This window comes from Penicillium chrysogenum (genome assembly GCF_028827035.1).
Source record: "Penicillium chrysogenum strain IBT 35668 chromosome Unknown utg000001l_segment0_segment0, whole genome shotgun sequence".
Taxonomy (NCBI): domain Eukaryota; kingdom Fungi; phylum Ascomycota; class Eurotiomycetes; order Eurotiales; family Aspergillaceae; genus Penicillium; species Penicillium chrysogenum.
In genome coordinates, this window is record NW_026622749.1 from 4731606 (window position 1) to 4755510 (window position 23905).

The following is a 23905-nucleotide window of genomic DNA, read 5'->3' on the forward strand; positions in this document are numbered from 1 at the left end:
GGTGCTTCGTTTTTATTGTAGCAATTATTGAAGACAAATAAGCTTACAATAGCTCTTTGGCAAGAAAAAACTCTCCCGTGCGACGATATGTATGTGAAGATAATTCCAAAGAACAGAATGGAGCTCATTCAACCTTGGAGCATGAAACGCGGAGCGGCTAGCATTTCATTCCGCCATAAATGCCATCTTCGGTATGTCCTCCACACAATTGACATTCCCATTTGTTAGTCGCGAGTCGGGGCGGGGTGATCCTCGGGTGATTCTGGGATCACGTATTCGGACGATCCGTCACGGAGGATTGGCCGAGTCATTCAGGATAGACAACCGGACGATGATCCCGGAGCTCGTATTCCCCATCGTCCTCGATATCCACCAAATCGAAGAAATATCGGGGATGGAGTCGGTTCAAAGAAACGGGGCTGGAGTTCCCACAGTAATCAGACAAGCCTCCGACCGAGTGGAGAAAGGGAGCCCCTCAAGGAATGTCCGATGGGAAATTGCAAAGCCCTCGTAAATCCCCGACTTCTCTTCGTAGAGAAGCGCAAATTGAGACAAATTTCTCAACATAATTAATCCAACAGCTACATGTCCCACACTCACTTCTTAGCGCGGATCCCCCGCAGCACGGTAAAGAAACACACGATCGCAGCCGAGATAACGAAGAATACAAACGGCGGCCAGTGAATCGGGTACATGTCGGATCCCAACGCGACCACGACCGACTCTTTCAGACCGGACTGCGACTGGGCCTGGCTCAGCTTTGTGTCTTGGTGTGTGTAGCTATCCGGTAGTGGGTTTGCCGGGGCATCCGTGCCGATCGCTGCATGCGGATCCGGCAGTGAAATCCGTAGCTCCGTCTCCGTTTTATCCTTTGATTCCGGCACCGACTTTGAAGGTGAGCCGATGGACGAGGGTACGAAGCCTGCTTCGCGCATGGCTGTCTCCTTCAACATGGCTGCGACCTCATCTTGATCGGGAATGGTTTCCGGGAAGTAGTAACGCTTACTGCGCGTGTTGGCTGACGCCAGGGATTTGGATGCGACTGGGGTCTCGGGGGGTGTAGGAAGGGCGAGGACTTGAGTCGAGTGTATTAATAGCAGGAGCAGGGCCAATTTGCGGGCCATCTTTTGATATGCCGTGATATGGCGATATGGTGATAACGGATTGGTGGGGTTTTGATAAGATCGATACGCTTTTTCAAAGAGGATATGATATATATATAATAACAAGAGGAAAGAGAAGGGAAAGGGGAAAGAAAAGAAAAGATGCGAGGAACCAAGAACCAAGAAGAGAAAGTGCGGGAGTTTCGGAAACGGAAGTTTGCATAAAGACATGGGACACTATGATTTCTTAGTACTCCGTACGGGGTATATGCCCAGGTTTCTGATTTAGCGTTATTTTAGCGTTATTTAGCACTACATATACATACCTAGGTGTATATGAAAGTCCCTTATCTTTCTCTTCTATCCAGCCTGATATAGCGTGGATTAATTGGCCAATGGATAATAATCTGATGCACCCGTGGGCTTCTCAAAATTCTGCAACTTTTGCCGACCCACAGCCACTTCCTAATGGCCTCCAATCATTCACAATATAAAGTGCACGGAGTTATCTCCTAAGCTAAGCGCCACTGGCGCAAAAGCAGCTTCCTACCGCCGGGATAACGAAACACGCCAAGCCTGGGCAAGATCCCCGTGCACGATGACCAAGACCAACCACTGGCTATAGTAATCTGCAGCCTGCAACATACTGCTGATTGCTGACTATGGGCAGGTCTGGCAGCCTGATGCCGTATGTTGGTTTGTGTCTCACCGTTGACTTGGATTCGTTTATCCCGGGCGCACACCTATACGCACCCTTCCAAGCCAAGCTACATGACTTAGCTGACATGCGAGAACTTGTGCAACTGAACACCCTTACTAATGATAGTTCCGATCTACCTGGATGAGAACATGAAGGTGAAGGTATAATGTAGCAAAAGGGAATTGGCCGTTGTAGACCCCTAATGGTACTTGGCGCTGCAGCAATCATGTAGCTGGCCACGAACAGAACAGTTATAATTCCTTATCGGCTGGCTTGCTGATGACCCTGCACATTGCCTGTTAAGAGTATAAGTATTTGATTTGGGGTATATATAGTTGGAGTATGTATAATGTTCTTCCCTGTGTTGGGGTAGACGTCCCTGCTAACCTGCTAATGGAGACGTGGAGATAGATCTTCAAATATGTCCAAAAATCAGATGCGTCTCTTAGCGCTGCTAACTCCAAGATATTGATTTGGGTAAGAGTTGACCGTAGAAGATATAAATTATCGATGTAGGCAAATCCCATCCCCAGGACAAAGCAGATATATCATAGATAACGAGAGACAACAGAGTCCGCCTTATTAAGAAGGTATCATAATATACTGTTAACGCCAATATCAGATCTGTTCACTTCTCTAACATCGCACCAGCCTTTGCGGGCATCAACGCCCCAGGCGGAGGAGGGTTCTTATTTTTGAACTCGTCGCAAACCTGTTCCATCGTCACAAATTCAACACCCTCGTGTTTCTTGAAGTGTTCAATAAGCCTATTGAATGTCAATACTCCGCACAACGTCATCACTACCTGGGTAGAGCATACCTTTCATGCATCAGCAGCACATGAGGTCTTCCCGAGACATCCGGGTGGATAGTAATCGGGAAGATAAACTCATCATACTCGCGGTAGAAGTAGTCAAAATGGTCCCGCCATATATCCTCCACGTCCCGCGGGTTAACAAACCCATGGCTGTTGGGCGCGTTCTTAATGAACATCATCGGCGGTAAATCATCAATATACCAGTTAGACGGAATTTCAACAAGCCCTGTTTGGGATCCATGCTTAAGGGGCTTCATCCAAGTTTCAGCCTTTTGGTTGTAATCGATCCTAGTCCAGCTATCGCCTGTGCGGAGGTAGTAAGCCTGGCAGTCCTCATGGCTCATGCTGTGGTCGTATTCTATGCCATAGTCAAGGAGGAGTTGAGCTCCTTCTTTGCTAGTTTCCCACCTATTGTAATTTGATTAGCACCATTGACCAATGCCAAATCTAAGACAGACGTACCAGGGTGCCACGCTTCCTCGGGGAGGCTTTCCAGTAAAATCAGTCAACATCCGATACGTTTTGTCGAGCACATCCCGCTGCTGCTCTATAGACATGTCTGTCGGGTTCTCATGGGAATACCCATGTAGACCGATCTCGTGGCCCGCATCGCGGACTGCGGCCATGTCCTCCGGGAAGGTCTCGAGAGAGTGGCCGGGGATGAACCATGTCGACTGGATGTCATATTTCTTAAACAACTTCAATAATCGTTGGGTCCCAATTGTCCCTGCCCAGTATCCTATACGATCGTTAGAGAACAAAACCCCAGAGAAAGAACACTGGAACCTACCTCTGCTGATATCGTTTGTGGAATCCTCTCCACCATACGAGCCCAGCCAACCGGCTACAGCGTCAACATCCACACCATAGGTAATGAGAACTCGCTTTGGTGCCATTGTTGAATGATCAATAAGTGCTGAGTGCTCAAACTTGGGAAATCGCCAGGAGAGGTTTGGCTTTTAAACCAAGTGAATGCGGGGAAGATAAGCCCCTCATCCGTCGGGGTCGCACATCTCCCCAGAGACATTCAACCTCATTTACTGATTCGCTCACTTATGTGTTTTATACCATTTCTTGTCAACTTACAACATTGCGGTTATCTCTGCCCGTGTGTGGACTCCATCCACAACGCCGAAATGTCTCCAACGGAATTGGGGTCCGCTGTTTTGGGGTAGGCAGGCATTGTCTCCAGCAAGTGAGACCCAGTTAAATGAACTCCAAGCTATATACCGTTGGAGAATGCCGATGGAGTAGGGAAAAAAAAGTACACCAGTAGGGATTCCTCATAAAGTGTGACTTCCCCCAGAAAGATACTATCCAGGGCATATCCCAGGGGGTCGAACAGTGACTATGTCAGTACTTTTCACAAGTATTTCAGAGTGAGTATCTCAACATTCGGTTATTGCAACATATAATGACAGTTATCTTAGGAGCAACCCAGTCAAACCGGGCGATGCAGAGGCCCTCCTGAAACCGCTCGGTCTAACCATCGACCCAGCCGAGGCGCAAGATTTCCACACCCTTCTCGCAGCAGTCCACGACTGCGCCGAAGGTATAGCCGCATTGCCAGACTATCAACCAGTCCCCGACCAGACCAAGTACCCACGGGAGAACGTGCGCCGACCAAGTGAAAAGGAACAGGCTTTTGGTCAAGCCTGGGCACACCGATTTCTCATCCGGGGTAATCCCCAAGGCGGGGCGCTGGCAGGTAAATCTGTCAGTTTGAAAGATGTCATTGCGGTTGCGGGCGTGCCGCAGCTCCTCGGAAGCGATATCATCCCTTCCTGGACACCTAGCACGGATGCGACGGTTGTAACACGATTGCTTGAAGCGGGCGCTGATATCCACGGGACTTCGACGTGTGAAAACATGTGCAACTCTACTTCTTCGTATACCAGTGCTCAAGGCACGGTGGAGAATCCAATTGCGAAGGGTTACTCGGCGGGCGGCAGTACCTCTGGCGGTGCAGCTCTGGTCGCCGCCGGTATAGTGGACATTACGATTGGGGGTGACCAGGGCGGTAGTATACGCGTTCCCGCTTCATTTTGTGGATGTAAGCCCTCTTTATTCCTTGACTATGTTACGTATGTGTGCGAACTGACTTGGGTCTAGGCGTCGGGCTTAAACCCACCCATGGGCGCGTTCCCTTCACTGGGATTTCGAGCGGCGACGCCATGACTGATCACGCTGGCCCGCTAGCCCGAACAACACTTGAGGCCGCAACATGTCTGGATGTTATTAGTGGATATGATGGCATCGATGATCGCGCTCTCGGTGGCTCGAAGCCAGGCTCTACCAGGTTCGCGGCAGCTCTCCAGCAGGACCATAACCAACTTGACGGGTTCAAGGTCGGCATTGTTGTTGAAGGATTCGATCACAGTGCCGTAGACCCATATGTCAAAGGCGCAGTTATGACTGCCGTCCAGAAATTCAAAGAGCTGGGCGCAACGATCGAGGAAGTATCTCTTCCCGAGCATCTACACGGGCCGGCTATCTGGACTATTCAGCAGCGAATTGCCGGTGCACAGACTCTTCTTGGCCAGAACACCGGCCGGAGAGGGCTTTACATGACTGAGATGGAACATGCCCGACTTCCATGGACTGATGATGGCTTCCAGAGAGCGTTCCCGTCTACGAAGAACGTCATAATTAACGGTCTCTATCTAATGCAACGATTCCCTGGTCTCTACGGCAAGACTGCAAATATGGGACGACTTGTCAGTGACAAGTACGAAGTACTGTTCGAGAAGTATGATATCCTGGTAATGCCTACAACGCCGGTCGTTGCCCCTCGACATGGAAAGCGAGAACTCCCGCTGGATTCGCTTAGGCCTAGTATGGGCCTTACAATCAACACTGCCGTGTTCAATGTGACGGGTCATCCAGCACTATCCATACCTGTGGGGTTTGCTCCAGCAAAGGAAGATAACCAGGTCATGCTGCCAGTTGGGATGCAAATTGTTGGCGGACTATGGCAAGAAGAGAAGATCCTGAGGGCTGGTCATGCCTGGGAGGCTCATTTCGACTGGAAAACTATGCATTACTCTATAGATAAGAACTAAACTTTGGCCAGGATGGACCAAATTTGACAATGCAAGGTTGGTTATTTCCCACGCTAAAGTAAAATATATACCCCTCTATTAACGTGGCATCAACCTTACCTACATATGTGGGTATGGACATGGCCATATAGTGTTTTTATAATATACCTACCTTCCCTCAAAAGCCCTGGTTCCCCAGGAAGGTACAGTAAATGGAAGGTACAGCCCTGGAGGAAATAGGATGACGAGGTAATAAGCGGCACTAGGGACCTCGGGATCAGTTTCTGGGTTGCTTAAATGGCCGATATTGGTATTGCGAGTGCTTGGCTTACCATTTCCACCTGCACCACTCCCACAATACCAGGGAATTTGTTTAGGAGACCATTCGAAAGGATAAAGCAGCCATAAACCAGAAGAATCATACATAATATCAAAGGTCTGAATGTGAAGCAAGTTCCATACGTGAACCATCTCCCGATCATCTCCAAATGTCCCCACCTTTATCGCTTATCGCGGGCCGAAAGTCCCGAGTTGGGGGAGTTGGGGTCGGCTCTCCCACCTCAACATCCACTGGCCTTTTCCTTCTCCAAACCAGTTCTCCATATCCCCCATGTTTCAATGTCCCCATCACCCCAGCCGCACCGGGGTGCCCGTGGAGCAAGGGCACGTATCTGCATACACTGCGGTCGGAGTTTCCGACGGACGGAGCATTTGGAGCGGCACATTCGCACCCGTAAGCCAAGTTCTGGGGAGATCCCCGCTAATGCTAACTCGGTAAACTAGACACCAAGGAGAAGCCGTTTATTTGCTTTTGTGGGGCGGCATTTACTAGAAGGGATCTGTTAAAGCGTCACACGCGCATCTCACATCAAGAAGGACTGACCTCGCCGACGCCGCCCGAGCCAACGATCAAGCCGGATTTCCCGCCAACGCACCATCATGCATCCATCCCGCAATATGATACACCAACTAGGTCCGTACCCGTCGAATCCCTTGCAGGATCATCGGCTGTGCACCAATGGGCTGGCACACAGAACACGCATTATTTAGAACCGAATCACAACGCCGGCATGCTTCCTGCTGCTACTGCAGGAGCCCCGAATCCAGCCATTGATCCCCATACGGGTATGGTGCATGATCCGGATATGCTTCAGGCTGCCCAGCTGCTTCTTCCAGGCGATTACCGACCTACAGGTACGTTTGTATTTGGTAGTTGCTTGCCTGCTATTATCGGAAACCTACCTAGGTACTGATCTGACACAATAATAGGGCAACCGATGCCCTACTTGCCCGAAGATCTGAATCATTTCCAGGAATTCACACATTTCTTGGATTCAATTGGCTTGCCGGGGGAATGGGTTCCTAGCGAAGGCGAGACGTCTCAGACACAAGATGTTAGCCTGGAAGATGTGAAAGAGACAGGTCGACAGACCCAAGAACACTATGAGCGGTCACGACGAAGTGGAGAAGGTTCTCGAGGAGACTCACCATTCAGATCATGGCTTCCATCTGTCCCGAGGGGCGACCAAAGCCTTGGAACCCTGTCTGATTCTGGTATATAACGCTTATATTGCTATAATTCTGTAGGTCACTGACGATATTCCAGAACCACCCCAAAACGCAAAGAGGTCGTCCCGATTCAATGTCACCGAAGACCAGCGCTTTCGCCTTGCGGCATCTCTCGAAGAATTTCGCAATGTCATCCCGGATTTCGTCCTGCCGTCGCGCCACACACTGACTCGGTACCTTACTTCCTATTTTGAAGGATTCCAGCCACATCTTCCGTTTATGCATATCCCCACTTTTCATATCAACGAACGTGCCCCTGAGGTGGTTCTTGCTATCATGACGATCGGAGCCCAGTATAGATTTGAGCACCGCAACGCGGAAAGAATATTCCACGTTTCCAAGGCTGTTCTATTTGAACGGATGTCTAGAGAGCCCCGTCTTCCAGCTAGGCCAACCTACAATCCAGGCTCTCAAGTACCGCTGGGGATATCTCCCTATTCAAATTTTGGCGATCAGTCCCTCACGCAACCACAGGTAACAGCAGAAAGAACTGCTGTTTGGAAGCAGATCGAAATCACTCGCTGTCTCCTTATTCTGATGGGCTACGCCACATGGGAAAACGCCAGGCTAGTACAAGAAGCTTTCCATCTCCAGGGCTTGTTGGTTCGACATCTTCGCGAGGCTGGCTTGACAGAAGATACGACACGTTCTGACCCACGCGCACCCCTTGACTGGTACGAATGGGCGGACCAAGAATCCGCGCGGCGCACAAAGTTGATTGCGTTCTGCTTTATCCATGTTCACAGCATCGCATACAATGCTTATCCATCTTTGCGCAGCAATGAGATACACCTGCGTCTTCCATGTTCTACCAGGGAATGGACCGCTAGCACAGCTGCGGAATGGGAAGTAGCCCAGCGAGAACGAGGTCCCCAGCAGTTGTTCTTCCAAGACGCGTTGACCCTCCTCCTGCAAAAGTCCCGATCAGCCAAACCACTAGACCCCATCCCGGCTCCATTGGGCAACTATATACTCTTGCACGGGCTCCTGCAACGAATCCATCTCGTAAGCGAGCTATCATTGCCGAATGGAAACCACTCCACAACCCTCCCAACTGAGGAGCTGAATAAACTAGAGTAAGTCCACCTCCCACAAATCTTCCCTAGGTACAATTCCAACTCATCCAAACCATAGACGAGCTCTCCGTTCCTGGACCTCCGTGTGGCAACAAGCTCCAGAATCCAGTCTAGATCCACACAATGCAAACGGGCCAATCCCCTTCACCTCCAGTGCATTCCTGGGACTCGCTTACGTCCGCCTATCTCTAAATCTGGGGCCTCATCGCCGCCTCGAGACCCGCGACCCTACAATAATAGCCACTGCCCTCCGGCGCTCTCCACGCCCAGAACGCAGCTACCGTCTCATCCCGGCACTTATATACGCCGCTCATGCCCTCAGCATCCCCGTTCGTCTGGGAATAGACCACATTGCCCGCAGCCAAGCTTTCTTCTGGAGTGTGCGGCACTCCCTGGCTAGTATTGAATGTGCAGTGTTGCTAAGCAAATGGCTGTTCACCATTGCTGAGGCAGGTCCGGATCAATCCTTGAGTGGTATGTCTATGTTCAAGTCTGTTGTGTGTGGTTTATTGGCTAATAATTTCGATGTAGAAAATGAAACCCGCATTCTACGGTGGACTCGCTGTATTATTGAAGAGGCGTATTCATCTATTGATACGGATGACGGCGAGGCGCCACCAGATCTTGAACCGGCTTCTCTGGGATTGGCCGTTCTCAAGTTGTGGGCGAGGTTATTTGGGACAAATACTCAGTGGCCGTTTATTAATATTCTTGGACAGAGCTTGCAAGAGTATATTACTATGATTTGATGTTGATATTATGTCTGGCGTTTGTATATATCGGAATTTTTGCAAGATAATGTGTTCATGATCGTGGTGGATGGCTTTGACTCCTCTACCTACCTACTGTTGAAATGGCTCATCGCCGTCTTTTTGTGCTTTTCTATTTCCCTTCCTTGCAATTCTTCTCTCATCCCCGAATCGTCCATTCTTTCTCATGTTCCCGTTGTCCCCTTGGGTTTTCCATATTCCACTACTGAGCTTACCCTCACCGGCAAGCCCAGCAAGGGCAAAGGCTGTAGGAAAGTGACATTTGCTGTCGACCTAGGACAGCTCGATCAGCTGCTCCTCCACGGGATAGCTCCGACCACCGGGCGAATGATCGTAATCGTTAGCTAGTTCAGGAAGCAGATATTCCTTTGGTCTCTCAGCTCCAACTCGACGTTGACCATGTTTTTGGAGGACCAAAGCTTTGGCCGGACGATCACGAGCCCCATCATATGTAACCATCCAGCCTTTGGCCGAGGCAGCAGGCTGCTCGTCGTCTGTCCCCCAAACCTCGGCCTGGCCATCACCGTCGTCGAAGTTGATTAGGGTCCCCTCGACCGGACCAACCATGTTCTGTTGAACTGGCGTGGCATCTTTCCGAGGATGACTCCCTCCAACTACGATCCCAGCTCGACGATAATCATCCAACACGGCGCCACCCTTTGCAAACGCCTGCCACCGGCGCACCCCCTCGGCACGCCGCATTGCATCCTCGTCTGCGGCAGAGGTAGATGTGCGAGTTAGGGCTCGGGGCCGACTGATGGGACCGATCTTTGGCTCGCGATCATCGTCGTCGCCATCGAAATCATCCCAGTCGGATCCGGCGTCGAAGACCTGGGTTTTGCTGTCCTTGCCCATACCGCAGAAGCAATCATGAATGTGTGGTGGAGAGCACACACAAATGCAAGGCGAGTTACAGCACTTGCGAATTTCAGAGCAACGCTGTTTGCAAGACACCCAGTCATGCTCAGAACTAAAAAGACAAGATATCAGTATTTTGATGCGTCGAAACTGTGATTATCCTGAAGACCTACCCGTGACATTTGCGAGGACATGGATGTCCACATGGCAAATCCCTGTCACAAGGCTTGTTGCAACCGTCGGTGATATTGTTCCAGTCCTTGAGAACTAGAAGAAGCATTTAGATATTTCCTTTTCTCATCAGTATTTCCAGAAATGAAAGATGGGGACTCACTTTCAATGAGGGTTTCTTGGTTGTGCCTTGTGCAATACAGAGGCAGAGCTGGGCCAATACGGGGGTCTTCTGGATTTTCGGACATCACATTGGTAACCGAATACCAGAAATTACTGTGTTTGCTGACACATTGTGCGTTGCCGAATATGTAAAGACCGTATTTAGCGCGCGACAAGGCAACACACACTCTGTTGTCCTGTGCGAGAAAGCCGATACCTCGATGATCATTGGATCGAACGAGCGAGAGGATGATAATATCATTCTCTTCTCCTTGGTATGAGTCGACAGTCAGTATATTCACGTACGAATTGGAGACATTATGGTTCTGTGACTTCTTCCGCATGATTAACTTCCGTTGACCATTGTAGAAAGTCAGCACGGTGATACTGGATGCCGGGACTTTGTTCATCACAAGGTAGGCAAGGAAGTTAACCACCATTGATGCCTCAAAGTCATTCACCTTGGATAACAGACTGTCGTTGCTTTCATGCGCGGTGTGGTCGAAAAAGAAGGATCGTTTATCTCCCATACCAGGAACCAAAGGGTGGTTTCCGACAGACGGATGGTCTCGAAGGAGATCACCATAAATGGGCGCCACAAGCTTTCTGATTTCTGGTACCATTCGTCTTTGCTCTTGGAGCATGGCGTATGGCATTTCATTTATCATGAGACGCTCAAACATGGAGACGTCGAGGTAGAAAGGGTGACCGCACAGTTCATAGTCGGCACATTGACCCTTGAGCTGCTGGTGATCACCAACAAGAATTAGATGCTGAAGTGATGGAAGGCAAGCAACTGCAACTGGGGCCTCGAGTACTTCTGCGGCCTCCTCGATCAAGATGACTCGGGGTTTCAAACTGGAGACTAGTCCTCTGTATTTGCTCAGACCAGTGGTGGTCATGCCGATGATCTTCGCCTCCTGGAGAATGCAGTAGTCCCGTTCAAATCGACCAATTTGGAAATTGGTGGAGCAATCTTTGTAAGTCTGAGCGAGGCGTTGCACCTGTTCCCCCAGGATCGCGATCAGTTTCTCACGTAGGTAGTCATAGACAGCACCGCGACACCTCTTGTGAATCTTGTAAAAGTCCTTCTCTTTCAACAGATGTTCAAGGGCCATCCGAGAGACTTTGGCACTGTTTGCGCTGCAAAGACCAGGAGACAGTGGGAAAAAACGGGTTTTGAAAGTCGACCAGTCATCTTCATATCTTCCGTGTTCCACTTCGATCTCCTTTAGTTGCTCGTACTCTAGGTCGATATCATCATCAACGAAACCAAAGTCACCGGCGTATTCGGAGTCGAACTCCCTCACGCAGTCTGAAAGCCAAGCCGCCAAAGGGTCAGCATTTGCGGGGAGATTGGATTGCTGCCATTTCTGTGCTGTTTCTTGCAAGGAGTCAACCTGCTCTCGGCTCAAAAGACCATGCTCCAGAAATAGAGATGCTGCAAGAGGCCTGTTGTTGTTTGATGGCGCAAGTGGTTGTAGCAGCTTATCGAGCTCGGCCGCGAGCTTGTTCTGTTTCTTCCTCATTGGAGTCATTAAACCTCCCTCAATTGTCAATAGACCTTGGTTTTGTCTGATCTCGTAAGGGGTGCGCTTGCGAATTTCAGGATCGGAGGTCCTTCCACCCAGCCGGACATAGTTCTTCTCAAATACGGAGATATGCTTGATCAGTTGATCGAGGGCATGGTTAGTTTGAGCAGCTATAATGATCGGAGGATCCTTTGGCCCTTTATTTGAGAGCATCATCCTTAGAGCAGCGATGGAGGTAAAGGTCTTTCCTGTTCCAGGAGGACCCTGAATGATGGCCAGCTTTTTTGTCAACATTCGGTTTAGGGCTGACCATTGGGATGCATCTAGCTTTCCCATTGGCTGGGAGGGCCATCGCTTGAGGATGTCGTATCTTGTGGTGATATCGAGTGCCGAGGCTTCAGATAGTGGCGAGAAGTCCATGCATGGCTCTGTGTTAATGTATCCCGGTGCATCAATGTCTCCTGCCAAGCTGCAAATTTGTTCGTTCAACGGAAAACTAGATAAGGTTAGTTAATCCTTTCATCAAGGGCCGCACTGAATTGTTCCCTAACCTTTCTTTTGATAACTTTTGCAGTGCTGTCAGGGTATGTCGATTGGCCTCGAAATATCCCGCTCGAGCCTCGACCATGATCCATTCTTGCCTAGTGAAACATCATACTTAGTCCTATTATATCATGTGGAGTCACACGGGCATAGTATTACTCACTGTGGATCAACCTCGATATCGCTGGGCGAGGCCAAAAAGAGATCGACCTCTGGGGGGTCTTTCTCAACCGCTTCCATCAGGCGACAAGCCACGACGGCGACAACACACTTACTCAAGAATGCATTATGCCTAGGGGTTAGAGCAACGATTGTCCCAGGATTAAGGCGGTTAGAGTATGTCCAGGCAATGTTTTTGCCCGCGCGGCGAGTAGAGAATTGGATGTGCAGCGCCAAACCCGCGCGGGCTAGGGTAACACCGACAACGAAGACCTTGAATGTAAAAGAGTATTAGGATCAAACCTGTGATTTTCCAGAATGACGAAAATAAATTCGAAATGAGTACCCACCTTCTCGTAGATAGAAATGTCTGGAGTATCTTTCATAAAAGGATCAGCGCGCACCCTGGCCACGGCATTTCGAAGTGGTGCAATCGAGTCTTCTCGGATCAATGCATAATGGGCCTCTAGATATCCCTCCTTGGAAACCCAAGGCTCCGTGATGCAGTTGGGGGTAAGGGCAACGAAGTCTCCCGGTATATCTGTCCCAAGGATCTCTTCGTTCGAAGGAAGCTCTGGCTTGGTTTGCCAGAGTTTCCAAGGGCCATAGACTGGTAGATCCGGGTCGAAGTACTGGCGGATTTCAGGGTTAACGGGCCTAACCTGCTCGTTGGGTCGTTGTCCATAACCATGGCGAAAGTGGGACATGGTTATCTAAAGAATGTGTGCGGTTAGCCAATATATATCCCAGTAGATCTTCGACCTCACCAAGAGATTTTCCCGCAGTGATTCCACCCTTAAGATGGATTTTATCTTTTGAAAAGTTACGCGTCGATATTGTATCCTCTGAGCGGTGAGCTTTATGAGCCTAGTGAATTTGTTATGGAAGGTGGAAAGTGTGTGGGAGATGACAAGGTGTAGAAGAAAGAGAAATGGCATTAACCGTCGAAGTCAACTCCAATGCAGAATATATGTCAGGCGTACGAATATAAACTAAGACGAAATACAATAAGCTCTGTATGGAATTGAGTGAGATCCAAGTGAGAAGTGACTAATGTTGTCTGGAAGGATGTCGAAGAAGGACAAATGTACATGAAAGCGGTCGAGAAACTGTTTGCTATATCTGACATATTGTAGATGTTGTAGATATTGTAGATATTGTAGATATTCTACAAATAGTATTATATTCCAAGGAATGGATTCCTCATGTGTTCTTAATGAGATTCATCAGATATTGTGTATAAGATGATAGTGGCCATAGATATACATGGAGTCGTGGCACGAATCTTCTATACTACGAAACTGTATAAAACTACTGTTATGACATGGTTTACATGTATCAAATACTATTAACAATTTAAAAGGCAAATCTTGGAATCTGTACATGATTTCCTGTCCGAAATAGTTACTGGTATAGATGTCTCCTACCCCCCAGGTCGCCAAATCTACTTCATCTACTTACATAATATGGTAACATAGCCTTGGAGCCCTAATATCTGTACTGGCTAGTATGAGAGAATTGAGATGTCTATTAGGGCATTCATACATGTAGATATAGTACATGATGTGACCGAATGTATATCGTAGTACCCCTGCCTGATACTGAGAAGGAGCCCTTGATGCTCATTGGTCCGCCAAGCATCGGATCCATTCCAAGGTGCATTTTAAGCCGCGACTTAACTCGCGACTCTCTCCTTTGTCTTGTACTCCGGAGCTGGAGCATAATTCCGATCTCACTGTCGTTTACATTATTTCTGTTTGCGCCGGAGGCCTTCGTTTGAAACCCCCCTGCTTCGATTGCTCCGCGCAAACGATAGCTACCCCACAAGTCGGACCATCGACAGCCGCGGTAATCATGGGTTCACTGGAAGAAGAGGAGGACCGTGACATGGGAGGTATGACAATTCGACAATTCTTTGTTCCAATTATCTGCCGATCGATCCCAACCTTGCTAATTACTGCGATTCCCTAGGCTCCCAGGACGGTAGCTCCGATAACGAGAACGAGAACGATATGGACGACACAATGCGCGACGTCGATGATGGTGAGGGCGATAACGATAACGACCAGGATCAAGACGGGGATGGGGATCAAGATGCTGATAGCCCCTCGAATGCGAGTCAGGCGTCGGAGGGCCCTGGCATGCAACAAAACACCAATGGCACCGGCGACAACTCCGTGTTTGAACCGTTCTCCATTTACCACCCAAGTGTGCGTGCCGAATGCCTCACAGCACGAACCTACGACGTGGTCCCAACCACCGCCGCGCCGCATGCCACCTCGATCAATGCCGTCACAGCGACAGCGGATATGCGTTGGGTTTTCACCGGTGGATCGGATGGATTCGTGCGCAAGTTCAACTGGGCGGACTCAATAAACAGCAAGCTGATGTTGACCGTGGCACAAAGGCATCCCTTCGTGGATAGTGTGGTCAAAGCCGGAGTTCTGATGACATACTGGGAGAACATGGATGGCAGCCACTTGTCACCCGTGTACTCCTTGGCCAGCCATAGCGAAGGGTTGTGGCTACTTTCCGGATTAGAATCCGGGGTGATTCGTCTCCAAACACTGCGCCACGATGAGGGCAAAGAAATCGCCCTTCTGCGACAACATACCTCGGCAGTGTCCTCCATGAACCTCACATCAGATGAAGAATCATTGCTGTCCGGGAGCTGGGATAAACGGGTCTTCGACTGGGATCTGCATACCGGTCAAGCTAGACGGGCTTTCGGTGGCAGCAGCGGCCAAGTATCTGCTCTGCAGATTCGACCAGAGTCCAGCCTTCCCGTCCCTAAGGACACAATCGAACCGCTGCAGACCAATGGCACATATGCATCAAACTATGCTGCCCCTAGTACAGACAACTTCAACTTCATGGATGCCACTCACAACAATGGACAGTCGGGCGCGATCGAGAACCCGCAGGCGGGCTCCCCGGCAGACTCACTCTTTGGCGGAGCGGACTCATTATTCGGTGACGCAGATGGCGGAGCTGCAGATGGTGGGGAGCCATCCGGTGGAGTATTTGGAGTAGACGAGGACGATGAGTTCGGCCGCGCCGTAGCCAATGGTGCTATGCCAGATGCCGATGCACCAGGGGAAGTCGATGATGAAATACCTGCCCAACCAGATGTGGGACATGAACAAAGCACGAACAATCCATTGTCGAAGCAAACAAATACCGATACAGATGCCCCGGTCCAGAAGATAGAAATGAACGATGCGGACATCTCAACTGGCCCAGTGCAGCCGGTTGTCAATGGAATCCCCAAAGCAGAGGATCTCGAGACACCATCATCGGCCCCAGACTTCTCACAGAATACCCAACAAGAACAAGGTGTGACGAGCGATAACACGTTCCTGGCTGCCTCGATCGATGGAACAATCCGAGTTTGGGACCGGCGACAGCCTGATCCTGTTGCTCGCATTACCCCCTATAATTCTCCTCCGTGGTGTATGAATGCTTGTTGGTCCCCTGATGGAAATTACATTTACGCCGGACGCCGCAATGGCACTGTTGAAGAATACAGTCTCCACAAGGGTTTGCGAAATGCCGAACGAACATTCAAATTCCCACAGGGGAGTGGGCCGGTGACAGCACTCAAGGCCATGCCGAACGGGCGTCATCTTGTCTGGTAAGTAAAGGACTACCACCGAAAGCAGATCTGTTTTTCTAACCTTTGTTATTTACAGCGCGTCTCACGATATCCTCCGTCTCTACGATTTACGAAACGAGCAAGGCGACCAGGCTTCTCGTCATTCGCCAGTTCCGTTCCTGATCATTCCTGGGCATCGGACTGGAACCATCTCTCAGCTATATATCGACAATGCATGCCGTTACATGATCTCAACCAGCGGTAACCGGGGCTGGGAAGGAAATACCACTGAAGTCCTCCTAGGTTACGAGATCGGTGTGCCACAGTAGGGAAAGCTATGATTGATGGATATGTAAGAAGCATAATGGAGCATAGTCACATATAATGAACGAATATCATGACTTCAAACCCGAAGGTGCGAGAAAACCATACAATTGAACTGGAACGGACAGGAAACATCTGTTGCCTAAAGCCCAAACTCTGAAATTGACACAATCGCCATATAAAACTACCGTATATGGATGCATATCACAAACACCAACGCCAATTCCCCTCCATATTTACAACATGCACAAGACCATGTCACATAAAAATAAAAGTAAAAAAAAAATCACCCAAAGATCATTGCTCATCATGAATGATTTCGTCCAAGTCCAACCCCTCACAAACTTCAGCTTGCTGAGATCGCCAGGTCCCAAAGTAGGGATTATCAGCCCACTTAACATGTCCATCACGATCGCTATCGAAATAGACGTAGCCAGGCTGATCGGCCTTTGCCGATTTCGCTGCTTTGGCAGCTCCCCGAGGCCCAACCACAAGACCCCCGAACCCAGGCAACGCAACATTGGGAACATGCGTCCTTGCCTCAACATTTCCATTCTCGATATTATTGACAGTAATGAGATAAACAGGCGGGATACCCGCCTGACGATTCGCACGAAGCGGCATAGGAATCCATGCCTCATTATTGTAGGATTCTGGGCGGTTCTTGTCATGTCGGAGGGGCAATGGCCGATCCAGGAGCATGTCATCCAGTTTGCCTGTGTCTAAAAGTAGACCAGGTGTTTGAACATAGAGAACGCTGTCATACTGCATGAACTGGATCTGGCCCAGGTGGAGCAGCTTGCTGTTTGTTGTTGAGTAGCCTGCCGCTGTGGCTGCCGACATGTCGATGGGAAGGAGCCATATATTGTATTTGGCGCTGGCAGCGCGTAATATTGACAAAGCTTTAGTGGCGGATGAGCCTAGTTTCTGGGCTGACATTCGGTCCCATTGCTCTGGGTACATGAACAGGCGGTCCTGGACGGCTGTTCCATTTGTGTGGAGTTGTCTGAAAAAGAGAATTGCGGAGCATATGTCTGATGGATCTGGTTCAGATAGCATTTGGAGATAGGCATAGTTTCCAAACGCGTCGTAGTTGGGTTGACTCCCAATAACTGGTGTATCTTCATCAGCCACATAGCCGGTATCTGATAGACCTCGTTTAAGTGGCTTCTGGAATGCTGGGGCCGACCTGTGTTTGGCCAGTTGGGCGGCTTCCTGGGGCTTTAAAGCATGCTGGATGTTCTTGACAGATTGCTGTTGTAGGACATATCCGGACAGAAATAACAATGAGGTAAATATGCAGATCACTCCCATCGACACGATCGCCGAAACTGTGGAGGACGTAAGAAGAACCATGGCCACAAGGGAGGCTGCATGGGATGAATGGCGGGAATGTGATAAGGCGAAGTTAAAATTTTAGATATGCATGACACCCGGGATGACGCTCAAGATATAACAGCCTTGTACTATTGTTCTCCAAGGATGTCTTATTGTTAGGCCTGTTAGGCTTCCAAGGTTGTTTCATGACATCAAGTTGTTTACGTTGTCCGCGCGACTATCGATAAGGCCAGTCTTGGCGATGTTACTTCACAGTGGTTGGTTGATCAGGTTGGGTTATTTTTAGCGGGACATTGACCATCCCGAGGTCGCCCATGTCGACGAATAATAGATATACATGATTGATGTTATTAAATGTAAATTAATAGGCGAGAACATTGAAGACAGGCCGTATACACCACAGGGCTTTTGGTACGGACGTCGAACGATAAAGGCGGTCATAAAGGCGGTATCTCCCAAATCCGCATTATCGCGATGCTCCCAAAAAAAGCTGCCGTAGCCCTTTTTCACTTCGATGCCTTGGCACCTCCACGTCCGTTTTCACGTCCAAAATGGCAGCTCATCGTGCTGATGCCAGCTCATTCCTCGATAATCGCGGGTATAAGGGCCCCCTGGTCCGTGGCGTCAACCCCGCCACGCTCTTCGAGAAAGCCGTGCGCGATCGCATCACCGACTCATACTACTGGAAGGAACAATGCTTCGGTTTGAATGCAGCGACTCTGTGTGATCGTGCGGTCGAATTGACATCCATCGGTGGAACATACGGTGTCTCTGAGAAACCCACCCCTTTCCTTTGCCTCGCATTCAAACTCCTCCAGCTCGGGCCCGACCGAGACGTCATCCTCGAACTACTCAATTACACCGACCCCGGCAGTGGCGACGAGGCAGAAGATCCAGATAGTGCTCTCGTCAAGGACCGAGGCGACTTCAAATACCTGCGCGCTCTTGCGGCTTTCTACGTTCGCCTCACGTTCGACCCGGTCGATGTCTACAAGACCCTGGAACCACTACTGCTCGATTACCGGAAACTGAAGCGACGGGTGCGCGACACTTTCACCCTTACATATATGGATCAGTTCGTCGACGATCTTCTCACAAAAGACCGTGTCTGCGGTACTAGTCTCTGGAAGCTGCCACCGCGAACACAACTGGAAGACTTGGATTTGCTGGACGAGCGAATCAGTCCCTGTGAGCCAGAAGACTGATGAGTCCAACATGCTTGTCAGATACAAAAACATAACTCCGAAGAAGGGGTCGAGGTTACCAGAAAGACAAGACTAACACGTCGGGTGATAGTGAGTTTTGTCTAAGCGGCTGGAGCTGTGCACTGTCCACAGGTGCATCCCCCATAATCAAACAAGTCATCTGCCGCCAAGCCTCGGGACATTTTTACCCTTTTGGGTAATCGAAGGGGTTCCTCTTCGGTATACTTGTTCCCAGTCCTTATCTGTTCTGGTCTGTTTGCAGAATCAATTCATCCAAGACATGGCTTCTCGCATTCTATCTATAATGAACAGGTAAATTATCACCTTCGAACAATGACAAATGATACGTCTCTAGTATGTACTGATAGGTGTCGTAAACTTGACAAATCTGCGTACCTAATTTATATGCATCTTGTGTACCTCCCCTGCCCTATATACGTCGGTGCAGAGGTAGACCATATGATAAGGACATCTAGAAAGAGTAACATGATAAGAGGATAGCCTGGCTTTCGTTAAACCGACTGTGACGTCAACTCAGCAAAAACCAGTATAGGTCAAGGTCACCGGTATTTCCTCTCCCAACAGGGCAAATCACAATCGAGCCATAACCAAAACGGCTATTCGATGCGTGCCTCTTGTTACTTTCAATGGATGTAAATCTCACCCCCGCTCCGGACATCCATCATCCAAGTGCAACACGATCCGAACATACTTTGCGCACTGTTATCCCGGAGAGTACTTATTCGCGTGGCCCCTCGTCTGCCCACGGCTAGGTACTTACTTTTGTAAAGCCACCCTGTGCAACTGCGCTGTTATAATCCCTGCATATTGAATCGCCATCCACCTACAGCTTGCCCTAACTCGTATGGATTGAGCCGCTATGAACTTCCTTTCAATCCCAGAGAATCTCTGGCGAGTTGGATTTATCCTACTAGCTGCTACTGGAGTCTACGCCTGCTTTAGTCGGGCATTTGGCACATCCATTTTGGCTAGAGTAACGCTCCGTGATCGAAGACCTTCAACTGCCCGAACTCCACCGCGGTCTTTTTCTCCGGACAAGAAAGCAACAACAAGCCCAACTGCTCCATCTAGCTATGACAATGTTCTCCCGCCCCAACGCAGGCATACCCTTGCAGATCTTAGTGGTGCTTCACCCGGACGCGACGTCCAGGAAGATGAAGTGCGTCGAAATATTCTACCCATGAGCGCCGACTATGTAACCAGCCCGTGCGACAAGTACACACCGATGGGATTCTCAGTCGCAGAGATCAAAGGACTCGGAGACTTTCCGGACTATGCGACTCTAAGTGGAGTTCCACTTCCCAGCCCGTATCCCGAATTCAATATCGAGAAGGCACTACCTCGACCATATCGTCCATTGCGGTGGGCGTATCACCAAACGATGTGTATGTCTCATATAAACTGGAACAACCATGAAGTGGAACTAATCTGCTCTGCTCAAAAATAGCCTTGACCAAACTTGAAACAGACTGGTGGATCGAGCTCGAAAGCACGTATAAGAGCCGCATTGCCCAGCGGAAAGAGCTCTATGCCAGAAATGGTAAAGCAGTTCTCGATGTCATGCCGGGCTCCGAACTCGCATGCAAAGAGTTGATGGAGATGGTTTTGCAATTTATATGTGCTCGATACCCTCAGTACTTCACGTTAAGGAACAAGCGCGTACTACAGAACAAAATCCTCGGCACCGAGCAGGACATCACAGCCAAGCCCCCTCTCGAAATCCTCTTGGACAACGTACCCGAAGACTTTGCAATCATGCTTCGTGACGAGACGACGGGATTCTATTTCTTGCGTGCGGCGGTGATCTGCTCCGCGCTGGGGTGGAATGTGGCGTCGAAGATCGGGAAGCAGCTGCATGAGATCCACGAACCGATTCCGGATTATAGGGAGAAGATGCAGTTCTCGATGGATCGGTATGTTTGATGCTGACCCTAGGAGACATCGGATGTCGAAGTGCTTATACGTCTGGTTTAGATTTTTCACTAAGATGCCGACGGAGAAACCAATCCAGCGAGGCTCGTGGGGCCTGGAAATTGGACAGCCATTGTATATGCCACCCGGGGACCCCCACGAGCTGCACCGGCTATCTCAGCGGGATGATTTGACCATCGAAGAATGTCACCTGCGGGTGGACTGGCAGACTCTCAGACGTCTGCCCTTGTCTGGTGCGGTGGTTTTCAATTTCAAGGGACTTTTTACTCCAGTCACGGAATTCCGTGATGAGCCTGGCGTACCGGCTCTGGTGATGAAGGTTGTTACTGACGGAAAGAAGAACCTCATTGATTACAAGAGTGTTTGGCATGTACAACATGTTGTACTTCCTAAGTTGAAGGAATGGGCAGAGGAGCAGAAGGATAATGGGTTAGTTCCGAAAGATTGGGAAGCATCTACTTTGGACGATAGCCCATGGTTCAAAGGTTGGCAAGAGAAGTGGCATCGTCAGCAGGGGTTTTAGGTGGTTGATATGTTCACTGGCATTGTTCTTTTAACTGAATACCTTCATGATTCCCAAGGTGGCAGCTATCGTTTACCAGTACTGTATCATTGAGTCGCTTGGTGTGATATATTCATAGGAATAAGTATTGACATGTCGTATTTCTGGTTCACTTAAAGCCGTAGAAAACGAGTCGGATGAGAGTGAGAGGGGGTTTGCTCTCTGACGACCCGAAAAGCAAACTGGATGGAAGCACATGCTGTATCTACCTAGATAGGGTTGCTAACGCGTTTTTATTGGCCGATGTTCTCCAACCACCTTCGGGGGCATAATCGACTATGTGACTTGTTGAGTACCTCAGTCATGTCTCATGAACTGCATGTTCTGATTGGCACGAGAGACTTTGCCTATCGAGAGGTTGTTCCCGCATGAGTTGGGTCCCATCGAGCATTGGCGGCTTTCTATTTCGATATATATTATAGACTTGTCTTAAATTAGCCTTAGTCTAAATCCAAATGTTATATGTTTCAATTAATAAACCTTTAAATAGGAGCATGTTAAAGACAAGTTTGGCCTTGCACTAACGAAGAAGTACAGCTTGCTCTCTGGCCCTAATCGAGATCACAATACATACTTATCATTGGGGCTGTAATAGACCCGGCATCACCTAAATATGATGAACCTCGAGACATGCAACATTGAAGCTCGGGCCTTACACAAAGGGCTTCCACTGCTGTTCACACCACTCCCAAAACCGTGTTGGATATCCAAGTCCCCCATCCTCGGCCGAAGTCATCGCCGCGACAATATCTCGCCGTGGACAATCCTTGTCCGGTCGAATCCTTCCTCAGGGAATGATATAGGCGCCATTCTTCTCAACGGTTATCTCGGATGATAAACCGGCGTATAGCTCAGTATAGGCCCCAAACTTGGCCTCATGGAGCAAGGGGCTAATGAAAAACATCGCAACCGCCGGAGTGCCTGCATAGGAGCCCGCATTTAGATTGTCCGGATTCTGCACCACGCTCACAATCTTCTCCTGGTCCAGATTGGATCGTCGTGCCAACACCAGTCCCAGAATCCAGGTTCCCACCTTTGAGACAGCATAGTTGCGGGTGCGATATTTGGTTCCGTTATCTAAAACAGCGAAATCAATCCCATTCGCCGGCGAGGCGCCCTCCGCCAAAAAGCTGGATGTCCACACCACCCTAACAGATCCACGAGCTGTCTCGGGCGCTGCTGCAGCCTCCCGTAGCTGCGGTCGCACGAGCTCGGTGAATAGCAAAGTCGCGATACAGTGCATCCCCACTATAGCCTCGAATCTCTGGGCTGTTTTAGCGCCGGCCTCTACCAGGTTCGCTCCAGTTCCTGCATTATTCCAGAGGACATCGACCCTCGATTCTTGTTGTGCGAAGGTAGTTGCCGCCCGCTTGACTGATTCCAAGTCGTTGAGGTCAAGATGGAGGAACTTGATCTTGCCGGGCGACTTCGGCGCAGGTTGAACCTTCATGATGGATTGAATCGCGTTCTCGGCAAGCTCCTGGAGAACCGTGTTAGCCCACCACCGGTGAGGCCATGAGTCCAAATTAGTTTGGGGACTTGCCTCCGATCTTGATGCCATGTATGGTGGCACCGGAGCCATACAGGATCTTGCATAATTCAAAGCCGACGCCGGCATTGCCACCTGTCACGATGAAACCCGACCCTTCTGCGAGGGCAGCTCTTTCTCAGTGAAGGCCGGTTTGGGCGGGAACCACTGGGTGCGCAGATTCCGCAGGGAGGTAAGCGACATGGTCGGATAGGAGGTTGAATGCTAGTTTGCTATACCTCCATAAAAGAAGACTCTTGTGCGCTTACATGTCCTTCCCAGCGGTTTACGTAGCTTCCCGGGGGGGGGGCGGTTCTGTTCCCCTGCACCCGTCTCATCCTGCTGACACTGCATGCGCCCGCCAAATCAGTTGGTGGCTTCCACTGGCAGGGATAATCCGGAGGTGAGACCTCCAATCGGTCGACCACCGGACGACCACCGACCAGGTACACAGCCGTTCCCCCTCTTCCCTTCCTCTTCCCCAACTCGGCAAAATTTCGACTCGCTTTTCTTGCGTAGAAAGAACGCACTAGTTACCATTAATGATTGGAAGCAAATATCGCTTTATACAACCATACGTATGGAAGGCAAAGACTTTGCTCATTTCACATTTGTCCTGCGCAATTTCTATCTTTAAAGCACTGACTATTGACGAACCCCCCGTCTCCCCTCCTATTTTGCTCTATGAAGTGCCCACTTTCGCTACAACCTTCTCGCAAAGAGCGATTAGCGACGAAGCGTTCAGATTATCCAATGTAGCTACTAAAGCCCCAAGTTCGACTCGAAGCCAGTTTCGGACTTCCACAGCAGCCAGGGAATCAATGCCGTAAACCGAGAGAGGCCGTCCGGTATCTATGGGCTCCGAGAGCCGAAGGACTCTCACAAAGCACTTATTCACC

At 49.7% G+C, this 23905-nt stretch overlaps 10 protein-coding genes across 10 annotated transcripts; 5 read left to right on the forward strand and 5 right to left on the reverse strand.

The window, feature by feature from the left end:
- Positions 1-596: 596 nt before the first annotated feature.
- N7489_001874 (uncharacterized protein) lies at positions 597-1124 on the reverse strand (the record flags this gene model as incomplete). Its single annotated transcript, XM_056707629.1, has 1 exon — positions 597-1124. The coding sequence occupies one exon, from the start codon at positions 1122-1124 to the stop codon at positions 597-599; it is 528 nt and encodes a 175-aa protein (XP_056571931.1).
- A 1307-nt stretch (positions 1125-2431) lies between these two features.
- N7489_001875 (polysaccharide deacetylase family protein) lies at positions 2432-3516 on the reverse strand (the record flags this gene model as incomplete). Its single annotated transcript, XM_056707630.1, has 4 exons — positions 2432-2570; positions 2624-3028; positions 3083-3359; positions 3411-3516. 4 exons carry the CDS (start codon positions 3514-3516, stop codon positions 2432-2434), a joined length of 927 nt encoding a protein of 308 aa, XP_056571932.1.
- A 454-nt stretch (positions 3517-3970) lies between these two features.
- N7489_001876 (putative amidase) lies at positions 3971-5682 on the forward strand (the record flags this gene model as incomplete). Its single annotated transcript, XM_056707631.1, has 3 exons — positions 3971-3999; positions 4051-4673; positions 4733-5682. The coding sequence occupies 3 exons, from the start codon at positions 3971-3973 to the stop codon at positions 5680-5682; spliced, it is 1602 nt and encodes a 533-aa protein (XP_056571933.1).
- A 597-nt stretch (positions 5683-6279) lies between these two features.
- On the forward strand, positions 6280-9055 carry N7489_001877 (C2H2-type zinc finger protein; the record flags this gene model as incomplete). The annotated part of the gene is made up of 6 exons (XM_056707632.1): positions 6280-6394; positions 6445-6855; positions 6931-7215; positions 7268-8306; positions 8365-8780; positions 8838-9055. 6 exons carry the CDS (start codon positions 6280-6282, stop codon positions 9053-9055), a joined length of 2484 nt encoding a protein of 827 aa, XP_056571934.1.
- A 294-nt stretch (positions 9056-9349) lies between these two features.
- N7489_001878 (uncharacterized protein) lies at positions 9350-13208 on the reverse strand (the record flags this gene model as incomplete). Its single annotated transcript, XM_056707633.1, has 6 exons — positions 9350-10046; positions 10108-10201; positions 10269-12295; positions 12351-12440; positions 12506-12774; positions 12852-13208. 6 exons carry the CDS (start codon positions 13206-13208, stop codon positions 9350-9352), a joined length of 3534 nt encoding a protein of 1177 aa, XP_056571935.1.
- Positions 13209-14355: 1147 nt separating this feature from the next.
- On the forward strand, positions 14356-16425 carry N7489_001879 (WD40 repeat domain-containing protein; the record flags this gene model as incomplete). Its single annotated transcript, XM_056707634.1, has 3 exons — positions 14356-14395; positions 14473-16135; positions 16194-16425. The coding sequence occupies 3 exons, from the start codon at positions 14356-14358 to the stop codon at positions 16423-16425; spliced, it is 1935 nt and encodes a 644-aa protein (XP_056571936.1).
- Positions 16426-16717: 292 nt separating this feature from the next.
- N7489_001880 (uncharacterized protein) lies at positions 16718-17776 on the reverse strand (the record flags this gene model as incomplete). Its single annotated transcript, XM_056707635.1, has 1 exon — positions 16718-17776. The coding sequence occupies one exon, from the start codon at positions 17774-17776 to the stop codon at positions 16718-16720; it is 1059 nt and encodes a 352-aa protein (XP_056571937.1).
- A 533-nt stretch (positions 17777-18309) lies between these two features.
- N7489_001881 (PRP38 family protein) lies at positions 18310-18963 on the forward strand (the record flags this gene model as incomplete). Its single annotated transcript, XM_056707636.1, has 1 exon — positions 18310-18963. The coding sequence occupies one exon, from the start codon at positions 18310-18312 to the stop codon at positions 18961-18963; it is 654 nt and encodes a 217-aa protein (XP_056571938.1).
- Positions 18964-19843: 880 nt separating this feature from the next.
- On the forward strand, positions 19844-21439 carry N7489_001882 (heme-dependent oxidative N-demethylase family protein; the record flags this gene model as incomplete). The annotated part of the gene is made up of 3 exons (XM_056707637.1): positions 19844-20369; positions 20432-20897; positions 20959-21439. 3 exons carry the CDS (start codon positions 19844-19846, stop codon positions 21437-21439), a joined length of 1473 nt encoding a protein of 490 aa, XP_056571939.1.
- Positions 21440-22265: 826 nt separating this feature from the next.
- Positions 22266-23210, reverse strand: N7489_001883 (uncharacterized protein; the record flags this gene model as incomplete). Its single annotated transcript, XM_056707638.1, is given in 2 exon segments — positions 22266-23102; positions 23118-23210. 2 exon segments carry the CDS (start codon positions 23208-23210, stop codon positions 22266-22268), a joined length of 930 nt encoding a protein of 309 aa, XP_056571940.1.
- Positions 23211-23905: the final 695 nt, after the last annotated feature.